This window comes from Strongylocentrotus purpuratus, unplaced genomic scaffold, assembly GCF_000002235.5.
Source record: "Strongylocentrotus purpuratus isolate Spur 01 unplaced genomic scaffold, Spur_5.0 spur5_scaffold_9, whole genome shotgun sequence".
Lineage (NCBI taxonomy): Eukaryota > Metazoa > Echinodermata > Echinoidea > Camarodonta > Strongylocentrotidae > Strongylocentrotus > Strongylocentrotus purpuratus.
In genome coordinates, this window is record NW_022145615.1 from 34767801 (window position 1) to 34795643 (window position 27843).

Genomic DNA, 27843 nt, shown 5'->3' on the forward strand with positions numbered 1-27843 from the left:
TAGTGAAGGAAAGGAGGATAAGGAGACAAAAAAGAGAATGGAAGAAGGGGAAAAGAAAAGATAAGATAAGAAAAGAAGGATGACAAGAAAAGAAGGATAATGAGGAGAAGGGGAGGAATAGAATGAGCATGAAATAAATAAGGGGAAAAGAGAGAGGAGACGAACAATTTAGAGAGAAGAAAAGAAGAAGATTAATGAAAATCAATGAGGAGAAATGAGGAGAAGATCATGAGAAAAGAGAAAGAAAGGGAAAGAAATAAATCAGGAAAGAAGAAGGAGAAGAAGAATATAAAAAAGAAGTAATAATCAGGAATAAACACTAAAAAAAAAAGCATTTCTTGCATTTTTTCAGGTATCTGTAAGTAATTTTTTTGTTTTCTTTATCCTTAGTTTGAGAGTTTGCTTGGTGGGATCGGAGGTCTTCTTGGACTCTACATCGGTTTCTCTGTGATCACCATTTGCGAAGTCGGAGTCCTGGTCCTGGACATCGTGAAGTACCTCTTTCGGAAGGCGTACAGCCATGACAGAGTTGTTCCCGTTGATTTTAAAACCTGATTTGATCTACCTGTCGACGAAAGAAAACAGAATCGTGAACGCAATATAAATATGTAAATATCAATCCATGAAAAACAGTCTAAGCAGTTTTAGTGAATTAACAACTCGATATGTACGCATTATTTCACCAAACCTTCAAGTACAGATACAGTAATTAGTTCATTGACATCGCCTCGAAAAACGTGTTTAAATTCAATATATGCGATTCGATGGGTTGTCGGCGAATTGTACTTATGACGGTTTGGTGAAAGCCCTGCCCTAATCTCTGACTAGCTTCTAGGCAGGGGGTGTTGTCATAGGGAAGTTGGGATGAACACACCATCCAAAACTTATTGTCGGTAAATCGCCCCCCCCCCCTAAAAAAAAAAAAAAGACTTTTGTTGTTGTTGTTGATTTTTTGCAATATTTGTTAACAGTTTGCCCATTGATTGACATCCAGGCTTTAAAAGTATCACTGTAATGATCATTTTTGAAATTTATAAGGGATTTTATCATCCTGTACAAACTTTCCAAAGGGGAAAATAGCCCCGAAATAGCTGATGAGCTATGCTAAGCCCAGGCGCGGATCTGCCCCCCCCCCCCTAACAAAAAATACTATATCAGCATTTTCATGCATTTTTTCTTGTTGCTCAAGGGGGGGGGGGGGTGTTGAGAAGAAAAGAAAAGGAGTGTTCACTCACCCCCCCCCCCCCACCCCCCATGTTGAGCCAAACAAAAAATTGGATGAAAATACTGATAAAGTATATGAGAGGGAGAGAAAGGGGGAAAAAAGTTGAGAAAAATCATGCTGGTGTTATGGAGAAGAAAGAAAACTTCAGAGCAGAAAGTAAATAATAAAGTCGCAACTGCGCACTAGAGTTATATGCTCAACGATTTGACATTAAAAAAGAAAAAAAATGCGATGTATAACAATATGAAGAAGAAATTCTTGTTGCGTAATTAGTGACGTATGTATAATGTTTTGTACTATAATGAGTCCTCTCAAGCAGGTCATTATCGGCAAAGTTGTTTTTGAGAAGTGTCATATCATATTGTATAAATTTATTCAGTTATGACCAACAAAATTGTTTTACTTTTGTCGTATACGTGTAGCACTTTATCATCAACCGTTCATCATTTTAGCATTCTCAACGTTTATCATAATATGTTGATTGTTTTACATTCTGTTAATAAGCTTTGAATGGCAGGATTACATCTATCCTTGACAGTACTGGTAAACCTGGAAATGCTGTCCTCCTCCAGTAAAGGAAAAGTCAGAAAACTTCAAAAATTACTCAAATCAGCAAAAATATCAGGGAATGTCGGGAATTTCATAAGCCCGAAAAGAAAGAAGTCAGTCTAGTCTCTGATATATTTTGCAGCATTTTCCACTCATTGGTAGTACTATCTGTAATGTTTAAAGGCATTGTTTAACAATGACTCCAGTTTCAGTGAAACGCATGGCCCTACGTGTTATCAGTGTCTGTGATATGGTGTAATAATGAAGCCCTAAACAAATTGCGCTTCAAAATGATCATGAAGTGCATCACAAAAGTAAAAATATTTGAGTAACCGGTTTTTCCATACTCATTTTTGAATTTTTTTTGAAATTTCGAATTCCAATCATAAATATCTTGATAATCAGACGGGCGATCGGCTTGTAAAAGTCATGGAATTTCTCTGACCTAAGTATTTGCAATTATCATTGCAGCATGAGCTAAATCCAGGATTTTGTTTAGAATCCGAGATAAAGTTAGACAATCCCTTTAAAATGCCTCCTTTAATAAACCTGTGACTTTGTTAAAACTCCGTAAGATTTTTTATTACGTAAGAGAAAAATCAAGGAAAAATTAACTTAAAGGCTTTGTTCTTCCATGTATGGAGTTTGATAATAGTCATTATTGTTGACAAATTCCAATAACAAGAACCTTAACCATTTATACGATTCAGTTTCATTATAAAACAGATTAATTGGGAGAAGGGAATTGAAAACAGAAATACAGAGACTGAGAAAAATCAAAAAGAAAAACGAAAGAACAGAAAAAGAAGTAGCACACTTCTGATGAAGAATGGAACTAAAATATAAATTTACTTTTACATGTTTTAACCTGACAACATTTTTTCACAAAATTGTAAATGATATGAACGATGATTGATGTACATTAATTTTTATCAAAGTAGACTAAGGTTTTACTTGAATTTGAATGTAAATATGTAATATACTTTGCGATAAGCTATTGTATATCTACAGTACTTCGTTCATTATTTTTAAGGGAATAGAAAAGGTCCTAATGTTACTAATTCAGTAGTCCAGATCTGCACCGTTTCCGTATCGCGCGCCCAATCAGCTGATAAAATAACACCCCCTCAACGTTGACAATAGACCTTGCCATTCTTTTCATTCTGTACCCCGATAACTAAACGACGTTTGTTTGGGGATCGAGCGATGAGTGGCGCGCCGTGCTGTGCGACTGAATAATTAAAAGTATATAAAACTTGACAGAATCTGGACAGTCTAATTCAGTTAAACCCAACCCGGGATCGAAACTCACATTCAACTTGACAATAGGAAAAATTAGACCTAATACCATTTTCCTTTTATAAATCAGATTTTGAACAAAATCCTAAGCGTCGGGTTTAAAATTTAGTAGAATACGAGCCTTATAGAGCTAAGATATAACGTTTCACTGCCATGTAGTCTTTCATAAAACAAAACAAAAACACTTTAAACAATACCTTGAATTATACATAAATATATTATTATATAGATCATGTTTATACTGATATACATATTGATTAGGTTTTTAATATACAACGGAGTATCATGCATGGCGTGTTTCAAGAGAAATTTCCTCTTGCATAGAGACATAGAAAATTGTCTTTGTTTTGTTATTTTCATTTATCTTGCAACAGTGTATGCACGTTTCAGAATAAATAAAGCAAGTTGTATATTTTACATTTCCTTCATTGCTAACCATTTTTTTTATTATTATAGAAATACCAAATACGAGTCCAGTAATTTTAATTTATAATAGAGGGGATCCCCCGCCCCGCCCGCCCCGCCCCCCCCCCCCCCCCCCCCCATGGTGCTGTCCCGTCGCTAATTATATTGGTGAGAAAGGAAGAGAGAAGAAGAGGGAGGGAGAGACAGACCGACATAAGGAGGGTGAGAGAGAGAGACAGACAGAGACAGAGAGAGACACAGAGAGAGGGAGAGACAGAGAGGGAGAGAGAGAGAGAGAGAGAGAGAGACTTATATGCAAATACAACGCTCATATTGGCTAACAATAACTAGGCTCAATCAGGCACAGATTTCCATCATTCAATACGTAATAACTATTTAATTGTTCAACCGCCGGACAGAGCGTCCATAACCCACAAAGCGTCCATAACAAGGCTGACCAGATTAAACTTTTTAAAAAGCAGAAACACGAAGTTGCAAACCATCCAGCGACTCCTAATAAACAGCGTTACTGATTAATTAATATATTATATCATTACAAATCTTTATTCTCAGTTTTCTTATGTTTAACTGATTTTCTTATAAAATAGAATAATAAAGAAGATATGGCGTATATATTCAATACTGAATGAACGCCATTAAACTATTACCAACAACAACAACATAACCCACACATGCACGAGGGAACAATGACCGATTCGCACTCATGAATGAGCAAGGCAGGCAATGTGAGGCCGGGGCGTCTGGGGCTGCAGCCCCCGAGATGCGTGTAACCGCGATCTAATATTCGGGAATCGAGTATTCATTTCTCCACATTTATCTATCTTATTTTTACTGGCACAATTACACAGTTTCAATTTTTTTTGCTCGCTCAAAATATTTTTAAAAAAAGATTGAAGTTTGCCATTCGGGTAAGCGATATCAACACAGCCCCCCCTTCCCTGGTGAAATTTAAATAGTAGTGGTCCCGCCAGTGGCGGATCCAGACACCCTCCCCCCCCCCCCCGGGAGATGGGCCCCTCCTGGCGCTCAGGGGGGGGGGTGAAAATTTTCAAAATTGCGAGGGCCCCCCCAAAAAATGTGCTCACTCCTCCACTGAGCGCATTTTCGGCTAGGGCGATTTACAAATTTTCGGGAGCAAAGAGAAAAAAAATTGGGACCCCACCCTAAGAAATCCTGGATCCGCGCCTGGGTCCCAGTGCGCAGGTTGGAGTGAGGAGGGGTAGTCGTCCTCAGGGGTAGTTGTCCTAGGATAAAGCGCCTAGAAACGAAGTTTGTTTGTTTATTTTACTTTAGCACGGTGACATGCTTTAGCCAATGGCTGTTCTTCAGCATGGCCGTACATATAAAATAATAATAACAATAATAGCTAGTTCTTATATAGCGCTTTTCAGGACCGAAGGCCCTCTCAAAGCGCAATCACAATTTTACAAAGAAACATACATTATAGATTATCATGATTTACATACAAAGTTAAATAAAACATACACATATATATACAAATAGGTTAGAAGGCGTGAAATCCGAACAAGCCCTAATTTAGAAAAAGAATACGAACAGAAAAAATTATATATAACAAAAATCAGTTTTTTTTTTGTAAATATATACACCATTTGAATATAATTATAAGTGCTACACAAATGTGACTTGTATGGATATCATTTAATTCTTATTATCCAATCAGGATCGTGGATACTCCTTCGTCATAAGTTGATCGATCACGTCGATAACTACTATCAATCACAGCTCGATAAGGTGCGGGGAACTATCAAGTGGTCTTGGTCCCAGGGTCGATTTCGCTTCGGTTGGTCTTGTTCCCAGACCGAGAACAGAAAAAAGCGAGAACGAGCCAAGCGCCTTCAAAAAACTCGAAGATAGTGATGATTGAGAGGCCGAGCCACAAACCAAGCTGCCCGCCAATATCGCTCAGAAGATCGGGAATCTGAAATCAAACCACAAATGGAAAAATTGTGACACTTCAAAATTTAATACGAAATATGATAATTTCGGTATTTAGAAATGTTTACCCTGAAGTCTCAATTTATAATTTGCAGCCACCCCTAAATCCAGCTATGCTGATCGAGTGTTAAATCGTGTTCATGAAATTAGCACGGTCTTACTCTTACATCCAAATACTAAATGGTGTTTTTTCAAATGGCTGAAGTATATCAATTTTGAAAGCGCGTTGACGTATTGTTTTATTTAAAGTTGTGAACAGTTTCATAGATGTATGCGTATGAATTTGTATGAATGAAAAAGGGATGTAAGTATTTCATCCCCCCCCCATTCGTAGATATCCGACAAAGGGAGAGAGAGAAAAAATTACCGTGTATGCTGGTTCTTGTCGGATGTATTCATAGTTAAACTCATCGTAGAATATCTCCACTTTAGCCATATTCCTCCTATAAACAACAAAACAATGAACGAAAAGTACATGCACACGATGTTCATTAACACTGTGTTTTCGGTTAACACAAAAACCTACCTGAAAGGTGATTTTTATAGTAGTGCAATGTCATGTAATATCTATTGCTATAGCAACGACATATCATCCGTCACGTGTTGGTTGTATTGTTGTTTTAATTTTTTTTGGAAACATTTCTTAGAATATTGCAAAAGAAATATTTCCCTACTACCACCACTTCTACTGCTAAATACTTCTCCTACAATGATAATAATATAAAAATAATAGTGATAATAACAATAATGCTTTTGTTTATCCATGGAAGCCTTCCAGCATAAAAAGTGTTCTCCATGAAGGCCCTGCAATAATCATTACCCATGCAATTGCCAGACCCAATCACATCTGGGAGAAATTAATCTCTTGCTAAAGGACATTAGAATTGGACTGGGATTGAAACCCGCAACCCCTAGGGCTTGGATTGAGAGTCGAGTGAATCAACCATTATACCACGACACATCCACTATCGAAAGTTTGTTCACTTGCACATTTAGTCGGTCTACTTTTGTTTAAAATATTTGAGCTTTCAACTCACCTGGTCCAGTCCGAAGCGTTTTCACCTACGACATGCCCCCGAATTTCTGCATTATACTTCAACATCTTTTCAATTAGCGTAGACTATGGATCAATATAAATCATGTGATAACAAAGTTAGGATCAGTATTAAATGCCTCATTTCCCCTTTTTCGTCAGAGTCCTAGCAGTCATACAACATATGATGGTGCAAAAAATAAGATAGGTCAAGCTTGATATGTGAGGAGGAAATCCATTCGTATAACCGTCTATAAAACAAGTAATTGTCTAAAAATATGTCTTTCCTGGGTGAAACTATGTGTTTGTGTGTGTGTGTGTGTGGTGTGCACTGGCGTACCTATGGGGGGGGGCAGGGGGGCAGAGTGCCCCCCCTGACGGGCTCCAGGGGAAAAAAAGAAAAAAGGGAAAGAAAAGAAAAGAAAGGAAAGGAAAGAAAAAGAAAAAAGGAAAAGGAAAGAAAAAAGGAAGAAGAGAAAAGGAAGAAAAAGGGAAAAGAAAAGGAAAGGAAAACAAATGGGGAAATTTAAAAAAAAAGACCATGGCCGTACGCACCAGGGGGGGGGGGGCAGTTGAACCCAGATATTTTGAAAACGTACAGTTTTTTTCCTGAAAATGTAGTGTAGGCCTATACCAAATCCTTCAATTCTACTTTTGAAAATGCAAAAGTACCCTCATGACTAGTTCGGTCGCTCGAACTCCCTTCACTCCTTTTGCTTTTGAGATTCTTCGAAAACTTTTAACGCATCTTTCCCCCTCCCCCACCAGAAAAATATTCCGCATACGGCCCTGAAAAATTAAGACAAATGAAAATAGGAAAATAAAAGTGATATAACAAATTCAAAACTCTTCGCTGGCGCGAACTGCTTGCTAGCCTATTTTGTATTAAATGTTTTCACTTGCTCTTCCCCCTGAAAAAAGAAAAGGATTAGCATTGCCTAGAATACATTGTGCCTGCCCCGACGGGCCCCGACCTGCAACCATGGCAACAATAACACACAATGTATGTACCAAATGTTACTAAAAGAGACTAATTCATTTTTCTCGCTCGCTACACTCGCTCGCGAATAAAATGAATAGACATTGCTTTTGAAACAATTGTGCCCACCCTTGACCTGCAACAATATAATCAAAAATGGAAGAGTTTTTTCGCCCTCTCGCCAAAAAGGAATTGAATCGCGTTAAACGCGATTGCGTCCATCCTGACCTGCACCAATAAAAACAAGTTTATTTATTAATTTCTATTAAAAGAGAATTTTTTTTTGCTTGCTCGCTATGCTCGCTCGCCAAAATGGAATTGACACCGCTAACGTGCCCGCCCCAACCTGCAACAACCAGTTAATAATTATGTACCAAACGTTATTCAAAGAAGTTTTGGTGTGCTCGTGCTCGCCAAAACGGAATTAACATCACCTTAGACATGATTGTGTAAGCCCTGCCCTGCAACAAAAAAATCTGAAATTTATGAACCAACTATCATTACAAAAATTTTGCTCGCTCGCTACGCTCGCTCGCCAAAATAGAAATAACACCGCTTTTAATAATCACGTCCCTGACATGGAACAATGAACCCAAGTTTATGTACTATATTTTCCCTATAAAAGAGAAGTGATTTTTTTTTTCGCTCGCTCGCTACGCTCGCTCGCCAAAATAGAAATAACACCGCTTTTAATAATCACGTCCCTGGCATGGAACAATGAACCCAAGTTTTATGTACCATATTTTCCCTATAAAAGAGAAGTGATTTTTTCGCTCGCTCGCTACGCTCGCTAGCTCGTGGAAATATGTGCCCACCACTAACCTGCTACAATATCATTAAAAAGAGAAATGTAGGGGGTTGCCTGCCCGCCAAAATGGGATTGACATTGCCTTAAACACGATTGTGCCCGCCCCCGACCTGCAACAATGAAACAAAGTTTATATAGCAATTCATTGAGAGAAAGATGTATTTTCGCTCGCTAGCTAAAATGGGTATAAAATTAGCCTAAACACAATATTGTTCCCGCGCCCTGCATGGGACAATTGAACCAAGTTTACTCTCTTAATTTCTAGGACTTATTTTAAATCCAAGGGGACTTGATTTAGAATAAATTCTTTGGACTTTAAAATAAGTCCTAGAAATAAAGAGAGTTAAGTGGCAATTATTAAAAAAGAAGTGATTTTTTTCTTGCTCGCTACGCTCGTTTGCAAAAAAATAAAATTAACGTCGCTAATAATAATAATAAGGGGAGCCACTTCAGTTATGAAACTGTTCTTCCAGCCCCTGCATAACATAATATTACTACCCTTCTCCAATCTAATATGCTGAGCGCCTAGCTAAAAGGCAGAAGGTCCCATTGTTATAAGTATGACTCGTTCGAACCCACGACCTCCCGTTCATGACGGGCGCTCTAACGACTGAGCCACCATGCTAACAAGTGAATGTTTCCACCCCCAACTTGCAACAATACCAGTTTATATACCAAACGTTACTTAAAGATTTTTTTTGCTCGCTCGCTCGCCAGAAGTGAAAATTAGCATCGCTTTTTTTTTGTTTTGTTTCGGTCGCTTGCCCCCCCTGACGGAGTACCCCAGGTACGCCACTGGTGGTGTGTGTGTGTGTGTGCGCGCGCGCGATTGTGTTTTTGCTTCGTTGAGTGTATACGATTCGGCAACACATTTATTTTAAAAGAAATTGGAACGATACAGAGTATACGATAATAGTTATATTTCTGAAGTTAAAAAATAAACTTTACGACTTTATAGAGTAACGATAATTCAGTGTTGGTTGTTTCTTCCTTCAATACGTTACCAATTGCCCCAATTCTTCTTCAACAACGTATACTAAAACGAGACAGCAAAACACAGCAGATATTATCTAACTTACCTCATAAGCATCTGAAGGCCAAATGGAAGAACTGGCACCTGTCAAATATGTAGTTTCACTGTAATGGGGGAATGAGCAATGAAAATTTGCAAAAATAGTCTGGAATTTAGAGAAATAATGTCCAAAATAGTCAATAAATATGTTAATTAAAAAAAAATGTTTCGACATCCCTATGATTCAACGCCCCTTTCTTTCGACATCATATATATCAAATTCAACCACTAAAAAATGAATAAATAAATAGCATACATAAAAAACTAAAATTAATTTTTAAAAATACTTACCGGCAGGCGAGGGGGCAGTTACACTCCAGCTCGTCACGGGCATGTTCCATCTCGATATCGGCGATACATTGGGTCTCTGGGGGGAATGATGTATTGTATTTCTTATTTTAACATTGGTGGGCCTTATGAAAAGTATGACGCCCATCATATTTATCTGCGCATTCGAGAAATAATCTTATAGTAATATGATCTCATTTACTATAGGATTTACCGGCCAAGTTCGCGTGTTTGTCATTCGAATTCATTTACTTTGCATTTAAGTTAGCGCAGATCGACTTTGCCTTGCCAATTATCATTCAATTTTCCAGTTTTTGTATTAAATCTAGGATTTTGGTTGAAGGGTTTCATAGATCTGTCATTCAATTAACTGCTCAACTAGCATTCAAATTAATATTCACTTGTCGAAGCGTAATTTTTATCATTCAAAGTATCACCTGTCATTCGTATTCGTAATATTTTTATTCAAGTTAGGAATGTTAGGGGGAAGAATTGCAACAAACTTTTACAGTTTTTAAATAATGCAGTTAAAATGCATGATTTGCCATCGGGGTCTAAGCTGTTATTTTATTTATTTATTTTCAGGACAATAATGCAGATGGGTTTAGTCAGACATAAAGTAAAGAAGGGGAAAAATCAAGATCAGGATATGGCATTTCTGCACAAAGTGCTAATTTGAATGTTACAAATGAATTAGAATGCTAGAAGTACACCGTCGCGTTGTCAGAAAATCGTGTTGCGCCAAATCGAATGACCAAATAGCGAAAGAAGCACATTGTTCATTGATTTGAATGAAACATACGTAGATTCTAACGAAAATTCCATAGATTTTAAAACTAGAAAAGGGAATATAAACCCGAGATATATCTGACTGCACTAAAACCGTCGATTTTGAACGCAAGACAAATTAATTTGAATGACAAACTCGCGAATTTGGCCGGGAAATCCTATATAAGTAGCCTCATCAGTATCAATACTGCTCTCTACGAGGTCCCTCCAACCATACATTTACTCTCTCAGCTATCATAATGCGCAAAAGCATTATAGAAGTGTCTTCCTACCAGCTACCCATGTGCTCTTCTGGCCGGAGTGTGGTACATATCAAAGTAGATCCAGATCTTGCTAAATGTCATTAGTGCCGTGACAGGGACTCGAACTCCATACCTCGTGTTTCTGGTAACTTATCCACGAGACCAATACTCCTAGAAGTGTCGACATTGCACGATGCATACTTTGCACGGAAGTATTCGTTAACCCGGCTACAGCCCACATAACTTATGGGCCCAAATTCACAAAGGAGGTTTGTCGACAAACCTAGGTTTTCGTGCGTCATCATTAAGACGCGTTTTGACGCGTTTTTACAAACCAGGTTTGTAAAAAAACGCGTAATAACGTGTCAGAAAATTATGACGTACATTATACGTAGGTTTGTCGACAAACCTCCTTTGTGAATTCGGGCCACGATGTCGGTCTCTTGAGCCCTCTTGCCACTTTTCATCAATGTTCAGAGGGTGCAATAGACCGCTAGCCCATGAGATCGACAGCCCTCCGAGACTGAAAAAAAAAAAAACAAAAAAACGTATATTGTCGGTCCCGAAGAACTTTTTGCCATTTTTAGAGAGTTTATTTAGACAGAAAGCCCTTGAGTCCGACTGCCCCCCCCCCCCACCAAAAAAACCCTGCAATGTCGATCTCTCGGGTCTTCTTAACACTTTACAGAGGTTTCACTTGCCCGACGCCTCTTGAGAACGACAACAAACAAGACCGACATGTTCTGTCTTCCCTAAAGTTTTGAGAGTGGTTTGAGGTGTCTCTCTCGAGTACTGTGGGTCTCATGAGCTGTCGGTCTACGCCCTCTACGCCAAGGCTTACCAACGTCATTGATGTATTCACATGGGTAGACAGTATGGTTGACTTTAAGAGAGTTTGGGTACGTTGCGTCAAAGCAATCACATCTACTTATCACCTCATTTTGGAAGCAACTCACTTCACACGTCTGTCAAAGGAAAATAGAAAAAGAAAGAAATGCACCTTAAAGAGAGACATAAACTAACTTATGGGGTACTATTTGATTGTTGGAAACATTTTATTTTTCCTCTGCATATCTTGTTGTTACCAATTTGTTCACATTCTGCTAATTTTCATCTTTGATATTTGCTACTAAAGTATGTATAATTAAATTTTTAAAATATTCATATTGGGTACAAAGTATACATGTATAGCTGAACCTTCAACAAACTCCAGTTTGATTAATTGATGTACTTAGTTTAAAGGATGTAGCTTGTTTTTGTCAAACTAAATTCTTCACATACATCCAATATCTATCTACCTTCCTGTTGTATGTAATGCTGTAATGTTGATGGTAAATATCATCCTCAATATTCTTTGACAGGTCTGCCTCGCAATCTCCATAGGGTTTTGGTAATCGATCCACTTCGAGCTGAAACAAGATTAGAAGTTCGATGTTCAAGATTCAAAGTTAGGCCGAATTAAATCTCACATCTACTGATACATGTATTATAGAGAATTAATAATTCGTCGCTGTTTTCACGAAGTGACGGTAGTGAAAAAAAATTGCATTCACTTTGCGTTACGATTTTCCTCACTACCGTCACTTCGTGAAAACAAGGACGAATTGTTTACTAAAAATGAAGGAACTTGATAACAGAATTTGATTTTCATTTAGACATTCATCAGATGTGAGGGATAGCCTTTTTATGCTGTTTCCCCTTATACTAGTTACAAATATTTATTGTCGATTCCTAAGCTGTGTTTTAGCATTTAAAATTTCTCCTTGAAATCTGAAATGTCGAAATTATGTAGTTTATACATTCTTCTTTGCAATGAGGTTAATACAGCGAGCATTGGTGTTATCAGTAGATTATCCAAGCCTACCAATGGGCCCTTCGGTGGGCCTAAACGATTTAATCAAGAAAATGTAGTTTATACATTCTTCTTTGCAATGAGGTTAATACAGCGAGCATTGGTGTTATCAGTAGATTATCCAAGCCTACCAATGGGCCCTTCGGTGGGCCTAAACGATTTAATCAAGAAAATGGATCTTAAGAATTGTGATGAAAGTTTCAGGTGCCCGTGGTGTTTAATTTGTTATCCACACCTATCATCAATGGGTTCAGTCCATCATATAGCATTTTTGAAATATTGTAGTCAGTAAAATGCGCGAATTTTCACGCATTTCCTGTTGGGTTGCGAAAAATAGCCTCAGGGCTCCTGGGACCTCCTCAGGTGCCCTAAACATGATGAAATATAGTGTGTTTTGTTTTTGTTTTTTGTTACTGAAATAATCAAAATTAAATGGGAAAGATTTAACCTCTTGATTAAAATGAAAACCGATGGAGTATGCATGCCTGAAACCATTATCTGAAACTATCTGAAAAAAAAACATTTGGAAAGTTTTCTGGGAAAATTATGATTGCTGAGCACTAGTGGATTCTTTAAAAATTTGGTTCCTAATGATTTCCTTGTTTTCTTAGGTTTCTCGATGACATATAACCCAGTCATGTCGACGAGACCAACATCGGACCGACAACAGATCAAACAAATAATTATTCATTATCCTAAAAGGGCCGAGAGACAAATGCCGGGCAAGTGGACTTTCAGAAAACTTTTAGAAGGTTTCTCAGACCGATAATACGGTTTCGTGGGCTTTAGCATAGTTTGTCTGCTATTGCTCGATTGATGGTGAGTTTGTGACTCAGGTAGTAAAGATTTCCCGTGGTTCAACGAATATGAGTAATGAGACAGACGATCACAACTTCTTACAAGAAATCAATTCCCATGCAATTTCAATAACCTAGTGCTTCAACTATTGAAAGATTCATCCATTACAATAATGCATTACATAATCTTAACGTGAGTTATAAGGAAATGTAATAGGAAATTGAAATTGTATTTGAGTTGATTTCTTAAAAGTCTTAGAAATCATGCTGAGAGCGATTATTCTTGAAGAACGCTTTGTCTCACCTTGCGAAGTCCAATGTTGGTGGCGAAACCTGGAGACACTAAGAGGCCATTAAATTGCGGGAATGGCATTTTAGATGGATGGTGGATACTGACCCTAAAACCTGCTTCTTCTGTCATACCTTCCACGTATTCATCCTGCTGCACAAAGAGCTCCAGAGTAAGACCTGGTTTGGAGTAAGAGTTAACAGGCCCATTTACTTTCTCTCTCTCTCTCTCCCTCTAAAATAGAATGAAATTTTACTCTATTTTCACTCTACCAACATGGTGTAAGTTTAGTGGACAGTCACCCTTAAATCTGACACCTCAGTCATCCCTTTCGCGTATTCATCAAACTGAGAAAAGAGCTCCAGAAAAAGACCTGTTTTGGAGAACGGTGGAAGCCTATACCAAACTAAACAGTCATTAGGTTTGTTTACTTATAGTCACTCTAAATAAAGAGTGAAATTTTCACTCTATTTCGCGTTACCTCGGGAGTCACATCAGTGATCACTTAATCAGGATTGGATATCGATTAATTTTAGCTTGCTCTCCAAAAACAAGACTTAGTTTTCACTCTATTTTTACTTTGGTGTTATTACCCCAGGAAGTAACGTGAAGTCAATGATCATTCGGTCTACGGTGTGATTTCTAACTATAATTATGACTCTTAGAGTGGCTCCTCTGAGAGGACGATCCTAACACTGCTATCTTACAACATCGCCATTTTAAAGTGAAAGTTGCTTGGCAACTGTATCTTAATGGCAGTGTTGAACCGTAACACCACTATTACAGATAAATTGCGATTGTTGTGATCGAAAATGGACCTAATTATGACAGTTTGCATATGAAACCGATGACACGTCCAAAGAGCTAATAGAAGGATTAAACTTACCGTGAGTAGAGCCTGGTCGGTTGGTGGTTAATTGTTCCCCATTTTTTCCAGAATTGAAGGTGTAACAGTTTCCTAGTATTGAGTCGTAAAACTTTGTAAAATTTCTGTGAAGTAGAAAAGGATATAACGTTAACTTTAAGAAAGGGTCAAGAGATCACTCGAATTGCTGCATTGTTTCCGGCTAGTTACATCATTACATGCTACATGGACTTGGAATACAATTTTTTTTTATAGTATTCATGATGTTGAGCCTTGGCAATTTTGTTTTGTTTTGTTTTCAATCGGGTTTTTTGTTGGGGGGGGGGATTTTTTACTCGTCATCTATCGTCAATTTTGAGAAATTTAAGGAGAAAGAATCCCCTCTTTTTTGATCGTTGGAAATTTCCAGCTAACTTGTAGAAAATGTGGTCCTTAATAGTCTATATACAGCGATGTATACATGCGATAGGAGTGGCGGATCGGAAAAGCAGGGGGAGAGCGCACGCGCCCTTCGGTTTAGCCCAATTTGGTATAACTTAAATAAACATTAACAGGTATCAAACACAATAAAAGAATGTGCTCCTTAACAGTTAGTGTGCCTCTTATAAACGATTGTAGACCCCTAGGCCAAAAGGTAATTTAAAAATCTGTTTTCTTTGCCTGTCAGAGTTTATTCTTCAGGGTAGTGAACCACCCCCCCCCCCCCCCGGACAGGAAATGTCCTTACTCGGGCGAGCAGGGTATGCCTTTCCAGGAGCAATCAAGTAGCATATCATCCAACTTATGACCCAGAGAAACCCGCTCTTCTAGAGTCTCATTGGCCAGAGTAACTACTCGAATACGTTTCTTCCCGTAATCCTCAGATTTCATGCGATAGAACTTTGGTATCGCGATACGAGATCTCCAGTCGTTCACAGCCTGGAAATAGAAAAAAGAAAGAAAAGATGGATAAACTCAACCGATAACCGCTGTGTTTTTAATTGCTTGTATACATTGTTTTGTCTATTTGCGTATCCATTTCCGCTGTGAATAATGTACCTTATATCAGCCATTATCTTATGCCTCAATGCTATCCAATAAAATATGGTACTACTACTACTACTACTACTACTACTACTACTACTACTACTACTACTACTACTAGTAGTACTACCACTAACACTACTACTACCACTACCACTACCACTACCACTACTATACTACCACTACTGCAGCTGCTACAACTACTGCCAATATAACTACTACCACTACCACCACCACCACCACAACTATCACTACTACTGATAATGTTTATAAATGGATTAAATTTGTTCTTCAATTAATAGAAAAGAACATGTATTCTAGAATTTATCTCTAGGGTAATTCGTACACCCTTTTGTAGCCTACATCTCAAAGAAAAATGTTGAGATAACTATGTCATCGTCATGTTCACATTTCAATGTAGGGAATCATAGATAAGGCTGGTGAACCATGGTTGAAATCAACCAAAGTGATTAAGACCGAACATGAACAGCTATACTGAATACCATAATAACAACAACAACAAATACCTCAGACATGTCGACTTGTTCATTAGTAGACCCTCCTTGAGTTTCATTGCCAGAATCTGAATTATTGAGCATAGAAGGTGTGACGCCATCTAGAGTCGAATTATAAACATAATACCTTATTGAAGATCAAAGTCCTTTAGATAGAAATTGATAGTCGCAATGACAATTTTGTCCTTCATTGTGTATCCTACTATATCCTAAACCATTTTATTTAAATTGATTAAAAGAAATGAAAAGCGAAGAATGAATATCGTTATGTCAAGATGATATTTAGTATTTATGTCATAATAAATAGAGATAGTGGCACAAATAGATCACATACAAAGATATGATATCTCACCAATGAGAAATAAAAGGTAAAGAGAAGCCTACAAAATGATGAGCCTGTTCTTAATAGTTATCGAAGTTGGTGTGGAAATATTTAAGAAGCGGAGTGCTCACAGATATGACATGCATTATGCATAGGGGTGAATTTGTTTAAATGAAGAGAGTGGATAGTTGGGGGCAGTGGCGTACGCAGGATTTTTTCAAGGGGGGGGGGGTGGGTAAGCATAAATCGGGCAGAAAATTATGTGTTCAATTTCGATTTTTCTAATTCAAAGTAACAATATTTGTTACAAGATATTTTACACATTAAAGAAATACTCGAACAATAATTATGATGTGTACATAATGATATCATTTTTTTTAAAGATCCAAGTAACCACAGGATGAAGACATAAATCTCGAGTAATAATCACTTGCTTGTGTCGGGAATGTCCTAATCTTACCTGGCACGTCAGGTAGGGGCTGCTGGTCGGGCGTGCTGGACACGTAATGGACGTCGAAAGCTCGTCGGAATGATGCATCCCTGGTTTCGAGTTCGGATCTCTTTACGGGATTCGTGTTGCAGATGGTGATGGCCGGAAAGGATTGGGTCCGATTGAACCTCATCTGATAATAATAATAATAATAATAATAATAGTAGGTTCTTGTATAGCGCTCATGTCAGTCAGATTTGACACTCCCGGCGCTCCCGATTATTACCCTGGCTTTAGCACGGCTACCATAACGGCGTTCTAGCATCTCAAGGAATGAATTCCTGCCAGGTACCCATTTACATCACCTGGGTTGAGTGTAGTCTGCAAGCAAAAACCCTGGTCAGTCGTAAAAGTGAGTCTGCACTATAAGACTACCATAGGCCATATACTGTAGCTGCTCCTGACACAGCCAGTAGGTAGCTGGGCTAGACTTCTCTCAAGGCACAATGATTTGTTGATAAAGTGTCAAATTAGGGTCTGTGCCTGAAGACTAGGTTGAGTGTGGCAAATGTACACCAATATCTTGCCAAAGGACATTAGGGCCGCGTCGGGGCTCGAACCGCGGACCTTGTGATCGACAGTCTGGTGACATATCCACTAAGGGTATGCAAAAACAGCCACAGATCAAAACCGTTTTATAGGATCATTTATTTTCAAGGTAATGAACTACTCAGCCATTCAATTTAAGATTTGCCAATCTTTCGCAACATTCAGAAGGTCTCTTTAAATACATCTTTTTTAAACTTCTTTGTATCGTTTTCTTTGTTTTGCACTGTATCTTTTGTTATTGCGTTAATGCCCTTTTATCTTGATAAGGTACTCTAGAAATAAAATGTAATGTATTTATCTTATTTAACTACTACTACTACTACTACTACTACAACAACTAGTACTACTACTATGTAGTAGCAGTAGTAGTGCTATTCTTATTCTTATTCTTATTCTTCTTCTTCTTATTATTATTATTGTTTTCATTATTATTATGATTATCATTATTAATACCATCGTCATTAATATTATTATTATCATTATAATTATAAATCTAATAATTATCATTATTATCAAATGTATATTCAAGGTCGGATCGGGACTCACATTCATGATTCAGCACAGGAACTTTGAATCCCTTGAAAATTGGCGTAGCCAGGGACACCCCACCCCATTTAGAAATATTTTATCGAACTCTTTTTAAAATCCTGACACATATCGCATCCTCTTCTCCCTTTCTCCTCAAATTGAATATTTGCTCTAAAATTTCACTTAACAAGCATGACAAGTAGAGCAAACGCTTTTACAAAATTCTTCAATTATGTATGTAAGTAATCAAAGAAACTATGTACAGGGAGGGGGTGAACATTCGACAGTGAATGATGATTTGTAAAGATAATGAAACGTGAATGTAAATTATTTCGATGACGATTTTCTTCTTTAAATATTGAGTAATCCCCGTGGCCTATGAAAGTGAATAATTCTGTTAGAATGGTACCTTGAAGTTAATGCAATGGTGATAAGTATGTTAAACTGACGCGAAGGGCGTAGGTTGTATAGCTGCACTTAAGGTCGGAGGCGCGAAGCATCTTCCAAAGTGAGGGGCAACAACGAAACAGGGCACTTTCTGGAGAAAAAAGGGGCACCTACAAAGGGAAACCTCAAAGTGAACATACACCATTTTTCGAAATTGGTATATACCCCTACATCTTTATGATTGTGATTACACTACCAGCGATGATATCAATATTTGTTTCTCTCTTTACGTGGTACAAGATACTGCATAAGCAACATACTCTGCAGGTGTGTGAGATGGTCTGAATATTAATTTTCGAGCGAGCAAACATTTTAAGATTTGTGAGGTCGCAGTTCGAAAAAAATACCTGTTTAGAAGAGAACAAAAAACAAACCTTGATGAGTTTTAAGCATAATCTAATGAAGAAAGACTGAAAAGTTCTTTTATAGGTAACATTAGTATCAACTATATGAATGCGAGCAAGCTCTAGGGGAAAAGGGCTATAAAGTCGTTTTGAATTAGGAGTTCGTGTTGTGCAGAAAGGAAAAGTAGGTACTTATCAGAAGAGAAAAGGACAGTTATTACTTATTAGAAAAGGAAAGGTGCGCATATATAGGTAAAAAGGGCAATTATCAATTGCTAAAAATTGGGCACTTCTTGCACTTGATAATGGACGCTCAACAGAAATGAAGAAAGGCACTTGTGAGAATGGAAATGGGGCATCTGTTGAAGGAAAAGGGCACCTATCAGATTTCAATAGGGGAATTTATCAGATGTAAAAAGAGGCATTTTGAATAGGGGAAGAGGATCATAATGAGAGGTAAAGGGGCACTTATCCGAAGGAAATATGGTAATTATTAGAAAGGAAGAGGGGTTTTTATTGCAAAGGGGAAATGGCACTTATCATAAGGTAAAAGTGTAATCATTAAATGGAATAGGGGAACGAGTCAAAGAAAAAAAAGGGAAAAGAATATCAGAGGTAACTTGAAAAAGAAAATTTCTCGCACCTGAAAAGGGGCAATTATGAGAATGGAAAAGGGGCGCTTATTATAAAGGAAAAGGAGCACCTGTCATATTTTTTATTGTTACAGTTATTGGGGGTAAAAAGGGGGCATTTATGAGAAGGAAAGGGGGCACTTATCAGAAGAAAAAGGGGCACGTATCCAAATAAAAGGCGCAATTGTCAAATTAAAACGTGTACCTGTCAGATTTGAATACGGACAGAGGTGAAGAGGGCACTTCTCAAAGGTGGTAAGGGGTACTTCTCGTACCTGAATAGGGGCACTTACCAGAGATGAAAAAGAACACTTATGAGAATGAAAAAGGGACACTTATTGCAAAGGAAAAGGGGCAGTTGTCAAAGGAGAAGGGGCACTTATCATATTATAATAAGGGCATTTATCTGTGGTGAAAAGGAACATTAATAAGAAAGTGAAAGGGGATCTTATGAAAAACATGTGTGGGTGTACTTATCAAAAGGAAAAGTGGCACTTATTAGAAGGGGAAGGGGCAGTTCTTATAAAGAAAAGGAGCGGTTGTTCTATGTATAAAGGGGCACATTGGGGGTACATGAAAATGGGGGGGGGAGGACTGTGCTCCCTGCCTCCTACCCCCCCCCCCTCCCCCGGAGCGCTGACTCTGCTCAATGTAATTCAAGGTCTAAAATGAATACTCAAAGTCTTTTCTAGTGTTCTGTTGTTAAATCCATCCAAAATCTTAAGTCAACAGATTTTTTTCCATAACCGTTGTTCATCTTCTTAAGGTTGGCTAATTTTAAAGAAAAAAATCAAAAGAGTCCACACTGCCCTTGTTGCGTAACCCCGTTTGAGCATCGTATGATGTAAAGTGGAACATGACATTCTGTAACATAATTTGGCCTAAATTTAGATCTACATTGGGATCAAACTCGGTCAAAATTACACCTGTGGGGTTAGTCGATCTTAGGGAGAGGGGTCATCGAGCCACGATTTTAAGAAAGCTCAATAATTTGAAATCGTACCTCTTACTTTGAACTTGGCATTCTTTCAACAAAATTGAATGAAAAAAGAAAAATCTCAAATCATGTAGAGTATTGTAAATTTCTTGAGAGAAGTGAGCTAGGAGCAATATTGATAGAGAGCACTTTAAATGTACTATTCCTTACCTTAATAACCACACAACAATGCCATTTAATAATTCGATAATGGAATGTCTTTCGTCTACGGCTGATTGTCAACAAAACGGAGTTAAGTCTTTTGTTAATTCCGTTTGTTGCTACAGCAGACAGCCAGTGAAAACGAATTCGTTTAAAAAAATTATGGAAATGCAAGCACTACTTTAAACAGAACTTTGTTATTCCTGGCTCATTTTCCTGACTGAGGTGTCATATGAAAGGGCAGAAACTCAAATTTTTAGAAATGTGATTTTCTCTTTGAAATTCAGATACCGTCCGCCAAATGACTTTTTGTTTTCCTCTCTTCAAATTCATTTTAATCACTCATACGTGAAATATGGATTATACAAGTTGCATCAAATAAAAGAGGAGGATCTAAGCTTTCGAAATATGAGTCATTTATTAATTATAATTGTGATTAAGTTCAGATAAAACATCGATAATTTTCGGTTTCGTTTTTTCTGGGACGCACTGTATAACAGGTCTTCTCCTTTGGCGGCCTTAACAAAACAAAGGAGGACGAGAGAGCGACGGTAAAATGGGGGGGGGGGGGGAGGGAAAAGAGAGAGAGAGAGAGAGAGAGAGAGAGAGAGAAGGACAAAACATAAGAATCGCTACTCTGAATAACTGTTCAGCAACGTATTGGATAGGATGGAAATCTTTTCAGTGTTTCATGTAAAATAGTGTGTGTTTCTATTACTCAAGACAGCTATCTTAAAGGCTATGCATCGGGCTGCGCCCCCGGGAACCTCGACAGGGGCTCTGCCCCTTGGCCCCCACCAGAAGGGCTCGTTTTTACTCGCTCGCAATGCACATGTGCTTCGCTCACACGTTGGCATGCCCCCCCCCCTTTTTTTTTTTAAATCATGGATCCGCCGTTTAGAAATTTATAGTTTTACCCTACCTCTGAATTAGGAGTAATTTTTTGCAGTTTAAAGTTGCTAATCTGGTACTGTGCGACAAGTTATATGAATTTGATCTCCTTGCTGCCAATTCCCCTTAGATTAGAAATAGACCCAACTGAAGCCCCTTTTTCACTATACAACTGTCATTACTGTGAATTTAAGGAGTAGATTTTCTGAGCCTGAAACAAACTTGAGAAATGTTTGAGTCGTGTCAGGCTATCCAGCAACTGCACATTGTTCTAATTAAGGAACGTCAAGGAAAGAGTTTGAGAACCCCTGCTATGTAGTTTAATATTTTATACGCCGAATAATCATAACCACTTATCCATATTCCATGAAGCATTTAGATCAAGATTTTTTACTCACCTCAATATCGACCGAGTATTTCCACTCGAAATAAGTTTGAAAGAGAATGACAGCTTGCCAAGTCATGACACCAATACCAGCCAGAAAGATAAGTGACCAAGCGAGTTTAGTGACTAGTCCTGAGGAGCGTTGAATGTTTGGTATGCCGTGTGCTGAAGAGTTCTCCATTCGACTGTTAAGAAGCGTTCGTAAACTCTTCTCTTCCCGCTCCGGGGCCGTCCCCCAGGAGCTCTCCTCACAATTCACCTTCGGGGCATCCATGTTGCCCAGAGTGTTTCAGAAGAACTTGATAGATTTTGGTAAGAACTCCTATAGTTCAGCCGTCAGAATTGACGATACCAAAGCAATGGCAATGTTCTGTATCTTACTAAAAAATGAAACCCGACACTGGGCTTATAAGCTAAGTTGAAAATCAGGTTTTAAAAAATCGATGAAAACTAGCGACAATGGACCTGCAGAATGATAAAAAGTATATACATAGAATTCCTTAGACGAGACGACAAGAAAATATCATAAAACATAGCTAACATGAAACTGTTAAATAAGAAGACGGTCTCAAACAATCACCCATCCATCCACTCTACTTCAACTCAGGTCTACGCGGGCTATTATTATTTATAAGATGATGACGTGGATCCTAATCTAATGATTGGTTGAAAGCGTACACGTGACCAGGCATTTATTTTGCCTAACGCGTAATTTGGATAATGACCGGTCATTATCCAATTCTAATGACCGGTCATTACACTCTAAAAACTAATATTGGGCAAAATATTGCCCAATTTTTACCCAACATGAGGGCGATTATGTGTCCAACTAACTGTTGGGTAAATTAAAGATTTTGCATGACTTACCCAGTGTTGGATAAAAAGAAAATACCCAACTTTTAACCAACAAAAATTTACCCAATCAGAAATTCACCCAATTCTCACTATAATGTATAACATAAGTTACACACTAGTTAAGCAAAGAAGTTGGATAAAATATTATATGCAAAAGGAGATTAGTGCCGCAGCGGGACTCGAACCGCGGACTTCGAAATTCATAGTCCTGTGACATAACCACTCGACCACGACACTTCTAATAAAAAAAAATAATCCATTTTATGAGATAATAATGTTGCCCGACTTACGTTTACCCAGTTACATCTGCCCAACTTATTTTGAACATTTAATTGGGTAAATACATGTAGTAAATGGTTGGGAGAAAATAACCCAAATGTTGGACAAAAATGGCCCAACTCTTATTTGCTCAATGACATTACCCAACCTATTTTTCACCTTTCATTGGGTAACTTCATATAGTAAACGGATGGGAGAAAATAACCCAATTATCGGACAAAATTTGCCCAACTTCGATTTACCCAGTAACATCTGCCCAACGGATTTTTACAGTGTAGTAAAATCATGTTATAAAACATCATTTTATAAAAACTAATAAAACACAATCTTATAAAACAAATAATACATATCATGTGAGGGGAAGGGGGAGCCATGCCAGTGGCGTAGTGGTGTCCCATGGGTCCAGTCATTGAGGGGCTGGCATCAAGAGGGGAGGGAAGGGAAGGACACTATTCTCACTCGGATAATGATATACTAATTTACAAGACTCTCAATGGGGGCTGTGGGGGTAGTCCTGTATAGTCTTCTTATCTCGTCCATTTCTCATCCTTTTCTCTGTCCATCTCTCTCTCTCTCTCTCTCTCTCTTTTCTGTCTGTCTCTCTCTCTCTCTATGTATATATCTCTCTCTCGCTCTCTCTCTATTTTTCTCTTATCTCTCTCTCTCTCTCTTTCTCTTTTTATTATCCATTTCCGTCTTTTTTCTTGTTCTTCGTGATTAGATGGGGGTACTGCCCCTGTGTGCCCCCTGAATCTACATGTACGCCACTATCCATCGGATCGAGACTATATGAAAAAGGTAAGCTTATTTCTAAATTAGACCTGCATTTTGTTTGGATCTGTAATAATCTTGTAAATCTAAAGAGTAAAACCCGTAAACCTTAGATGACGTATTATGTTCCTTTGAAAGAAGAAACGGCCACAATCGCGGCTTAGGATTGCACAAGACGCAGTCTCCTTTCATAAAGTGATTTAAGTGACTGTATTGAGCCGCTTAGTCAGTGTGGAGCACAAAGATAAAGAGACCATTCGTTCGTGGCTCTTTGCGTTTCTACATACCTACATAATAATTTTGTATATAAAACTTACGTTCTGTGAAACTATATTTCACGTTCACGTTTTTTCTTTCTCAAAAGATTCCACATGAACTTTAACTTATTTTATTTTCTTTCTTGATGGTCGTACGCCCGACATTATACAATTTCCACACAACTGCGCCAGGAGTGTCAATTTTGACAGACATGGCGCATTGTAAATGTTCACTATTATTATTATTATTATTATTATCAGTTTTGGCCATCAATTCCACGTTGTGGACATTGGATGTGATAAGAATGCCGTAAGGACGGTTAATTAACATCACATCGATCGAATTTTATAATGATTTAGACGAGAGAGAGAGAGAGAGAGAGAGAGAGAGGGGAGAGAGAGGGGGAGAGACAGAGACAAAGATAGACAATAAGAACAATGCCATCGACCTTGTGGACATTGGGTGTGATAAGAATGGAATAACATCGCATTGATCGAATTTTATAATGGCGTAGGCTATATATTTCGTTATGCTAATTCACAAATTCCCCTTCAAGGACCTCACACAGATTATCTTCAGCATAGTCCATTATACCATGAATCAAAGCTTTTTAATACCTTGCCCAACGATATATGAATTGTAATGATGTTAAATCTTACAGTATCGAGATCAGTAAAATTGATAATATTGGCTCACTTCTTTCATCTCGTGGATACTAAATGTTTTTATGTTCTCTTTATCTATTTTTTGTCACTATGACTCTATTTTGTACTTACATTTCTGTAAATATGTTGATGTATTATAACTTACATATTTGTTTGTAAATTGTATTTTCAATGTTTTATATTCCATTGTTCGAATTTTATCTACCTTCTCATTTCTGCGGCCAATTCCAACGTGTTTCAGATATACATAAGGATGGTACCAGATCATCTGAAGAAATCTATATTCCTAAACACCATGAACTTATTTTTCAAAATAATATCCGTTTCACCGGTCCTAAGCTTTGGAACGATTTACCTGAACCTATGAGGAAATCTATATCTCTGTTAAGCTTCTCTTGGAAGCTTAAAAAATGTATCATTTTAAATTACAATGCATAATTATTATCCCTATGTTGGACGAGTGTGTATTTATATTGTATAAGGGATGTATATGGATGTATAAGTATATATGTGTTGTATGCATGTGTATAATTATGTAAACATACATGTATGTATGTATGTATAGGCCTATGTTGTATAAATGCATGTACTTGTAACGAAGTAAATATATATGTATATATATATTATGTATATATGCAGTCTAATATTTCAACACTACACTCTTCACCTATATCTTGCCATTATGGTGTTTATGCATGCCATACACTCCATTGATACTACACTGTCGCTCATAAAGGTGGAATATTTTAGTTTTACCCCAATTTATAGATTTATAGATAATAGTATACATTCTCAGATTTTATTGAATAATAACTTGCCAATGTGTGTTTTGCGGAACTGCTAAAGCATGTGTATGCTACTATGCTTATTAACTAGGGGACCTACGCTCTCAAGTCATAAATGACAGTAATGAGGATTAATGCCCCACAAAAGGGCACTAATAAAGCACATGGACACGGTTTTCATCCTGGGGCCTCACAGTTACGAGGCCATTGTTTTGTCACTGAACCATGACTGTACGCAGCGGGGGCTAGAGTAGGGGGCAGTTTCCATAAATTAAAAAAACACAGAAAATGCAAAAAAAAATCAATAATTTATTGCATTTTACCCCGGTCCCCAACATATCAAATCCTCTGGACGGCCATGCATTATGGCTCAAGGCATGGGCACACAATTTTTTTTTAATGTTAGGCACCGGGGTTAAATGCAATAAATTATTGATTTTTTTTGTTGCATTTTCTGTTTTTTTTTAAATTGATTGAAACTGCCCCCTACCATAGCCCCCGCTGCGTACAGTCATGGTTCAGTGACAAAGCAATGGCCTCGTAACTGTGAGGCCCCAGGATCAAAACCGTGTCGATGTGCTATATTAGTGCCCTTTTGTGGGGCATTAATCCTCATTACTGTCATTTATGACTTAAGGGCATAGGTACCCTAGTTGATAAGCATAGTAGCATACACATGCTTTAGCAGTGACGCAAAACACACAATGGCAAATTATTATTCAATAAAATCTGAGAATGTATACTAATATCTAGATCTATCATTTTTAAATTATTTTTAAAATAATTCCATAAATTGGAATTAAAAAAAAATATTCCACCTTCATGAGCGACAGTGTATGTTGCAGTCCTCTTCTTTTCCTCTCTTCTTTTCTCTTTCTCCAAGCTCTCTCTCCTCCTCTCCTCTGTGCCTATCCCTTTCTTCCTTTCTCCCATTTATAATGTATAATTGTATTTATGTATTCGGGCGTACCCACTACAAGCTATGCTTTTCGGGTTTTGCGCCTTCTTCCTTGTAATACAAGTTCTTTAATTATATTTATGTTCCTACTTATAAATTGTATTGTTTGGAAGAAAATAAATGTTCATTTGAATGGAATTGAATCTAACCACGGCTTTACTGAAAAACAGCATATGCTAAATGTGGGCATAATTATGGTATGTGTTTTTAACCGTGAATAAATAAGATATACCATACCATACCGTCACACAAAAATTGCATCGACTTTAAGCCATACATTTAGGAGTGTTATTGTTATCAATACCTTTAATTTATTTCATGATCATAATATTACCATCATCATTATTAAATCATAACTATAGTAAGTGAGCACACATATCATTGAGAATGTTATGTCATTAAGAAATGAATATCAAATAATCTTGATAATACTTATATAATTATGTAGATAATTATTACAACCTGTTTTGTATTAACGCGAAATATAGGGCCTCTTTGCTATAGACACATAATTCAGTAAGCGTGACATATTAACAGATATGGAACAAGAATATTAATGACTGGCTTTACAGCACGTACAGCTTTGTTACTCTAACTCATGAAAGTCAGATAGATTACGTATACAAATTGAGCACCTTTTCTAAAATATCTATAATAATTATTACCTTTATAGTTTTGCTTCCGTACAGGTCCTGGAGATACTGCCGCTGAAGTCGTGTACTTAAAGTAAGGTGGTTCCTAATGCGATGACGACGTCATAACTAGGTTTAATGGATGTTTAAAAGGGATCGATACTGCGCTTGAGGTTGTGTACGAAGTTAAATGTGGTTCGTATTGCGAAAGACAACAGCTTCTTATTATATGTACCTAAATAACATCGATTGGCTATCACCGTTTCTGCATATGATCTCTACAACAATGTTTATTCAGTTTCCGAATGTAAGTAATGAAGGAGAGCAAATTAAAAGGTTAGAAGATTTAAGTCAGTTGTTGTATAAGAACAATCCAAAAGGGAACCCAGTAGCTCTTGGAGGTGGTTTTAATGTTAATAGAGACAGGGACTTAGATTATTTTGGACAAGTTTAAAATAAGTAATCAAAATTCAGTAGCAAATAATGGATGAATTTAAATTAACAGATGTATGGAGAAATAAAAAATAAAAAAAATAAAGATAGAAAACAATATACAAATAGTCAAGGAAATCAATGTATGCAAAGCCGTTTGGATCATTGATATCAGAGAATTTAGAACAGATCTAACATCTAAATGTGACATTATTCCCTCCTTAGCGCCTGACGATTCAGCTGTTAAGTTGGTTATGTATGATAGAATGTCTGAAAAATTCCAGAGTAAATGAGGTTAATGAAAGCTCAATATTAATAAGAATAGTGTTTAGCTTTTATATAGCGCTTAATACAATGTCTCTAAGCGCTTTACAAATATACTAGAGATTATGTTTTAAAGATGAGGAAAGAAATACAGACTTTAAAGAACAAATTGTCATCTGAGATAACAGACAAGAGCCTTATGGGACTATAT

At 37.4% G+C, this 27843-nt stretch overlaps 2 protein-coding genes across 4 annotated transcripts in view; one reads left to right on the forward strand and one right to left on the reverse strand.

Annotated features, from left to right (window-relative positions):
* The window catches only part of LOC763355 (degenerin deg-1), a 26272-nt gene extending 22782 nt beyond the window's left edge, over positions 1–3490 (forward strand). Inside the window, exon 10 of the mRNA XM_001199295.4 lies at positions 391–3490. Within this exon, the coding sequence (XP_001199295.4) occupies positions 391–555 (165 nt within the window). The 3' untranslated portion in view covers positions 556–3490. The remainder of the gene's footprint in view (positions 1–390) is intronic.
* Positions 455–27066, reverse strand: LOC100892792 (degenerin mec-4). 3 transcript variants are annotated; one of them, XM_030977054.1, is made up of 14 exons: positions 26970–27066; positions 21747–22198; positions 16790–16952; positions 16020–16075; positions 15197–15387; positions 14491–14594; positions 13620–13783; positions 11965–12075; positions 11508–11631; positions 9639–9714; positions 9355–9412; positions 6493–6575; positions 5823–5898; positions 3847–5438 (listed from the first exon to the last, which is right to left on the reverse strand). In XM_030977054.1, exons 2-14 carry the CDS (start codon positions 22005–22007, stop codon positions 5265–5267), a joined length of 1641 nt encoding a protein of 546 aa, XP_030832914.1. In that variant the 5' UTR covers positions 22008–22198; positions 26970–27066; the 3' UTR covers positions 3847–5264. The 3 variants fall into 3 exon arrangements, with proteins under 3 accessions (XP_011677517.1, XP_030832914.1, XP_030832913.1); XM_030977053.1 differs by having other exon boundaries at positions 16020–16108; XM_011679215.2 differs by lacking the exons at positions 3847–5438; positions 5823–5898; positions 6493–6575 and adding an exon at positions 455–565 and having other exon boundaries at positions 16020–16108.
* Between the last annotated feature and the right edge of the window lie 777 nt (positions 27067–27843).